At 55.9% G+C, this 6,085-nt stretch overlaps 1 protein-coding gene across 1 annotated transcript; it reads right to left on the reverse strand.

Moving 5' to 3' along the window:
- Positions 1-258: 258 nt before the first annotated feature.
- Positions 259-3,644, reverse strand: LOC135977661 (maestro heat-like repeat-containing protein family member 1). Its single transcript, XM_065578860.1, has 5 exons — positions 3,502-3,644; positions 2,974-3,079; positions 2,670-2,765; positions 2,432-2,536; positions 259-1,995 (listed from the first exon to the last, which is right to left on the reverse strand). Exons 2-5 carry the CDS (start codon positions 3,073-3,075, stop codon positions 1,768-1,770), a joined length of 531 nt encoding a protein of 176 aa, XP_065434932.1. The 5' UTR covers positions 3,076-3,079; positions 3,502-3,644; the 3' UTR covers positions 259-1,767.
- Between the last annotated feature and the right edge of the window lie 2,441 nt (positions 3,645-6,085).

The raw sequence follows: 6,085 nt of genomic DNA on the forward strand, positions 1-6,085 counted from the left end.
CGGAGCTGGCGCATCACATTGGCCGTGACGTCCTCCTGCTGCAAGGGAACGAGAACCTGTCTGAGACTCAGACGCCTCCGAGGAATCAGGGGGGATTAACGGCCCCTGGAACCAGCAGCATTTCCACCCAGCCCCTGCCCACCTCTGAGGGATGGATTCCCCCTCCTGACCCCCAGGATGGAGTCTTGTTGTCCTTCCTAGGGACCTCCAGTGGCAACCCCCCTCCTTGTACAGGGAGCTCCTGCCACCTCCCCCTCAGTGCCCCTGACAGCTGTTCCACCTCCAATCCACAGCTCAAGTTCTCAGACCCCTCTCCTCCAGCCCCACCCAGGTTGGGTAGGGAGGGGACTGGAGCGGGGGGGCAAGAGGGATTCTGGCAGCAGTGAAGTGGGATGTGGGGAGGTTGAGACCTTTCCCCAAGTCACCCCAGCCACTAATGCTGAAGCCGCAGGATGGCAGCCCTGGTGAATGGGACGGATCGGCAGCCCCTGCTGACTAGGGTTACCATACGTCACGTTTTTCCCGGACATGTCCTGCTTTTCGGCAATCAAACCCCCGTCTGGGGGGAATTGCCGAAAAGCCAAACATGTCCGGCAAAATGCCGGCCAGGCACTTCCCCTCCCGCAGCTGCTCTGCTCCGCTCCTTCCCTCTCAGACTTTAAGAGCCGAGCTGCCCGAGCCAGCGCTACCGGCTTCGGGCAGCCCCCCCGCCTCCGGACCCCGAGCAACGGGCCAGGCACTTCCCTTCCCGGGCTCCAGCTGAGCTGCTCCGCTCCTCCCCTCTCAGACTTTAAGGCTCTAGCTGCGCTGGGGAAGCGCCGGCCGGGGGCGCAGGGTCTGGGGGCTGCCCGGCAAACCGTGAAGCCGGTAGCGCTGGGGCAGCCCTTTCCCCATGGCTGGGAGTGGGAGGGAGCGGAGTTAGGGCGGGGAAGGAGCGGAGTTGGGGCGGGGCTAGGGGTGAGGAAATGGGCGGGGCCAGGGCCCGTGGAGGGTCCTCTTTTTTTATTTATTAGACATGGCAACCCTACTGCTGACTGAATCCTCCTGTTCTCTCCAGAACGGGTCCAGCCTTGCCAGCAGCAGGACAAGCGTCCCCTGCCCATGTGCCTCAGCCCTGCCTGGTCAGACGCCATCACCCATCAGTCCTTGGCCTCCCAGGCTGCCAGTGATGGGAGCAACTCTGGGTGGTGGCTCGGGTGACACAGACACCAGACCACTAGGAATTGGGTGCGGCCCTGTGGGACAGGAGAGTCTCGCAGGGGGCACTTGGGGGACTCTCCTGCCCTTCCCAAGAGCGATAGCACCCTGTCCTAAGAACGTAAGTCTGGGATGAGGCAAAGCTGGTCATTAATTAGCCTGGCTAAAGAGCTGGGTGGAGCTGCTCCGCGGACAAGCTGGCTCGCTCCTGCTCATGGAGGTGAATTCATCTCCCTTCCCAGGAGCACCTGCTCTCCCTTTCATTCGACACCAGGCTCCTTGTGCCAGGCCAGCGAATGGCCACAGGATGGGAATGAGGCCTGGGCCCCGCCCCAATCTCCTGAGTCTAATGCAGCTGCTCACCTTGTCCCCCATCAGCTGCTGGGTTTCCCCCAGGAGGGAGTAGGTGACAGGGAGAGAGACACACACACACACATTTGTCCTTCTGGTTGCAGGGCTTGTGTCCTTCCAATCCCATTGGTGGCTGCACAGTGGGCAGAGTCCTCGCTGCGTGCCCGGCCCAACAGAATTGCAGGGCATGGTGTGGAACACAGAAAGAGATAGAGAGACTCATCCTCCAGCCGGCGTCAGTCTGAGAGAAATTGGCTGGGGTCCCAGTCTCAGTCTTCTAGCGGGTGCCATTTCCCAGCTGGGTTCCTTACCCCTCTGGTGCAGCAGCAGCTGGTAGAGCCGGTAAACCCCCTCCCTGGCCTGCCAGCTGATGTCCTTGGCTGGGTCACTGACGGAAAGAGCCAGCTGTGCCATGTGGTGACCCATCCTGGGGAATTCCGCTGAGTTCTAATGGACGGGAGAGGGAGAGGGGACTCCATCAGCATTTTCATGTCAGCTCCCAGTCCCCCCCCGGGCCAGGACTCTCCTTCCCCTCAGCCCCTCTGCAGGAGATGCTAGAGCCAGACCCTTAATTTCCTCTGCCCCCAAGGAAGCCTGGAGCACAGGGCTGTGGGCAGGGCCCTCCATGAGAACTTGCTTCCCCAGCTGCTCCAGGATGACAGGGAGCCATGAACCTGGAGCACAGTCCCCTTAAAAGCCCAGAGTCACCACTTAACTAGGACAAGAAGAACTTGACTCAAGCCAGGCTCACTCTCTGCTCTGACTCTGCCTCCCCAAGAGGAACACTCCTAACCCACAGCCCCTGCAGCAGCAGATCCTACAGCCCGTCGGAGCCAGCCCACCTACCCCTGGAGTCAGGAAGCTGGGGTCAGAGGTCACTTACGTCAAACTCAGGGAGGGTGATGGTGGATCTGAGCAGGGCCGTGCTGCTCTTAACGGCCCTGGCTCTCTCTCGCGGCACCCTGGACACGATCCAGTAGTTAATGTGCTGTGGGGAAAGGAGGCATTGCACTGACTGCCCTGACCAAGGACGCCCACTGGGGGCCCGGCTAGGAGGACTGACTGGAAAATGGATCTAAGAGTGAAGGTAAAATTGCCCCCACCCCTCTCATCGGGCTCACCTCCAAGATGTACTGGAGCCTGTCGGTGTCTGGGGACTCTGCCAGCAGGTTCCCCAGCATGGCGTCCAGGAGGTCTGGCAAGACCCTAGGCAGATCCTGAAAGCAAGGGAGAGCCATGGGTCAGAGTTAGGGAAACTGGGGCTACATCTGCCACAGGATGGGAAGTGGGGTCTCTGGGAAGCACTGGTGAGACCCCAAACACATATCCTGGCCTCTCTCATTCACATCCCACTGCAGGCAATTAGCAAGGATTCATGGCAGGATGACAGCTGGCTCTTCAATCCATGACTTTAGCATGATCTACCTGCACTTGGGTGGTGTCCTTCTCCATGCCCAGGGTGAAGACGGCGTGCAGGGCAGCTCGGAGGAGGTGGGTCTCCAGCTCTGGCTCCAGGGCAGGCGTCATGGTGCTGGCAAGAGAGAGGAGCCGATATTAGACTGTGCAGTGCGGGGATGGGACTGGCACCAACACGCAGGTGAAACTGCAGCAAAATAGGCACAGGCTGGCAAGAATGGAAACAGAGGCACCGAGCCAGGGAATGACAAGGCCAAGGTTTCTCAGAAAGACAGTGGCAGGGCAGGAATAGCACCTGTTCCCTGGACCCTGCTGCCCCTCCTGTATCTGATCCTGGGAGTGAGCCTCTCCCCAAAGCCGTTGCAATGTTACTGGAGTGAAAAGAACAGCCCAGCCAGGAGAGAGTGACCCTTCCCCGCACCTCTGCCAGAGGAGCCACCCTTGGGCGGTGACCTGGGAGTGGGAGGGGCAGTGACTCCCAGCCCTGGGCCTGAGCAGCACTGGGGTTAGGGGAACCGGGTCGGAGGGTCTCGGTACCTGAGGTTGCCCACAGCAATCAGGGAGTTAGCGAGGACGGCGCCGGGTGGAGAGTTATCAGGCAGCTCCTCAATGAGCTCCTGTGAGACCCAAAGGAGACAAAGGAGCGTGTGAGATTCGGGCCTCACTGACACTTCCCAGTGAGGAGATTACACAGCCAGGGCCCCACACAGCCAGCAGGATCCCCCCCACCTGCCTCCCGCTCCTCCGATTCCTGCCCAATAGTGACCACTCTCCGAATTTCTCCCGTCTCTTCGCCCCGACCATTTCTGGTTTCTGCAGACTAGATGTTTTAGCAAAGTTTAGAATTCCTTGGTGCTCAACACCGTGAAACTCCCCTTTCTCCTTCACAAAGGGTTTTAACGCCCCTTATCTCACCCAGGCTCTCGACTGCCCAAAGTTGGAGAATTGTCCCTGTTCCCACTGCAGAGCACCCCCCACGACACACACACACACAGAGTCCTCCTGGTGGTGGGAGGGGAACAGAGGAAAGGACAGAAGACGTAAGAGATGAAGAGAAAGGAGGGAGGGATGGAGGAAAAGGTAAAACAAAAAGGACAAACCCTAATGTCCCCAGTGATTCTAAGGGACAAAATCCCAGGTGGGGAATAAAATTCGACCACCTTAAGCTAGTGTTTTCCAGGCCTAGAATTCAGCTGGCGCCAGATGCATCAGACTGAACAGGTTCCAAACCTCTCGGAGGCTCTTACCTTCTAAACAGGGACGTCTGTTTTCTAGTAAAATCAGGAAAAAGAAAAGAGAAAACTCAAAAGAGGTTCCTCCTGGCGCTCATGTACGTGAACCTAAATACTCTCTCAGTCCTCAAAGAGAGACCTCGAGAAGGAGACTTGCTGAAGCAAAGCTACAGGGGTCTCTGAGGTTTCCCTGGCCCTGCGCCCCTGTCCTGCCTGGCTGATGTCAGCATCTCTCTGTGAGGTCACCACCTCCCCAGCACCTTTGACCAATAGGCGGAGGTCCTGCAAAAGGCCTTTGTGATGTCACTGCCACACCCACTCCTCCCCTGCAGTGCTAATGTCCTGCCACAGGGCAGACACTTTGGAGGTTTGAGCTACACAAAGAAGAGACACTTAGATCTCAAAAATTAGATGAGATGTTTCAGTCTGAGCTAAGTAGTTGCTGCTCTTAACAATTGCAACATAATAAAATACAAATAAAATAGACTATTTCAGCCATTCTATTATGTCATAATCTGATCTGAGTAAACATGATAGGACACCTCATCTTATGCACTGCTCCTAGTGACACTCTCCAATAGATCCCCATCCTCCACCCGCCAGGAGGTAGGTAGAGGCGGATTGTTATCCCTACTTGAAAGAGGGAGAAGCTAAGGCTGAGAAAGGAGAATTGACTTGTCTTAGGTCACACAGCCAGTCCGTGGCAGAGTTAGGAATAGGACCCAAGAGCCCTGATTTTCAAACTAACCATCGGATCTTGAATTTCAGACATTGAATGACCTGAATAAAGCGCTCTCAAGTGAGTTCCAGACCAGCAAGAGTTCATAGTAATTATTCAGCAAGTATTTTAGGAGAACTGGAATGGTAGAGAAAATAATGAACTGCAGAGAAGCAGCAAAATTTGTCGAACATATGACTGGTTATGACTATTTACTTGGTCTTAAAAGAAAACAACAGGGACCTGAGTCTCCTCCCTGTCAATAACCCCCTGCTCAGCCAATCAGGGTAGAGACCGAGGGGCGGGAGGATGAGGGTTCTCACCAGAGAGTTAAAGGATGGCCCAGGTCACCGCTGGGGATCACTGTCTGAGCACTATTTCAGCCCCACATTTTTCGGTGGACCTCCCACAATGGGAGTTGTAGAGCACCCCCCACGACACACACACCCCCCTCCTGGTGGTGGGAGGGGAAGAGGGAAAGGACAAAAGAAGTAAGAGATGAAGAGAAAGGAGGGAGGGATGGAGGAAAAGGTAAAAGAAAAAGGACAAACCTTAATGTCCCCAGAGAGTCTAAGGGACAAAATCCCAGGTGGGGAATAAAATTTGGCCACCTTAAGCTAGTGTTTTCCATGCCTAAAATTCAGCTGGCGCCAGATGCAGCAGACTGAACAGGTTCCAAACCTCTCGGAGGCTCTTACCTTCTCAACAGGGACGTCAGTTTTCTAGTGAAATCAGGAAAAAGAAAGGAGAAAACTCAAAAGAGGTTCCTCCTGGTGCTCACATACATGAACCCAAATACTCTCTCAGACCTCAAAGAGAGATCTCGAGAAGGAGACTTGCTGAAGCAAAGCTACAGGGGTCTCTGAGGTTTCCCTGGCCCTGCGCCCCTGTCCTGCCTGGCTGATGTCAGCATCCCTCTGTGAGGTCACCACCTCCCCTGCACCTTTGGCCAATAGGCGGAGGTCCTGCAAAAGGCCTTTGTGATGTCACTGCCACACCCACCCCTCCCCTGCAGTGCTAATGTCCTGCCACAGGGCAGACACTTTGGAGGTTTGAGCTACTCCCTGTGGATCTTTTTTCAGAGTAACAGCCGTGTTAGTCTGTACCACACTCAGTGTTCATTCTAGGAACTAAGCCGGCTAGACAGTAAAACATCACGAGTTGCTCCCAA

Source organism: Chrysemys picta, unplaced genomic scaffold (genome assembly GCF_011386835.1).
Source record: "Chrysemys picta bellii isolate R12L10 unplaced genomic scaffold, ASM1138683v2 scaf9, whole genome shotgun sequence".
Taxonomy (NCBI): domain Eukaryota; kingdom Metazoa; phylum Chordata; order Testudines; family Emydidae; genus Chrysemys; species Chrysemys picta.

Excerpts from the sequence above, each read along its gene's own strand:
- LOC135977661 (XM_065578860.1), bottom strand. The coding sequence starts at position 3,075 with ATGACGCCTGCCCTGGAGCCAGAGCTGGAGACCCACCTCCTCCGAGCT. Across the intron at positions 2,537-2,669 it reads GGCTCCAGTACATCTTGGAG|CACATTAACTACTGGATCGT; the intron begins GTGAGCCCGATG and ends CTTTCCCCACAG. Across the intron at positions 1,996-2,431 it reads TCACCCTCCCTGAGTTTGAC|AACTCAGCGGAATTCCCCAG; the intron begins GTAAGTGACCTC and ends CCCGTCCATTAG.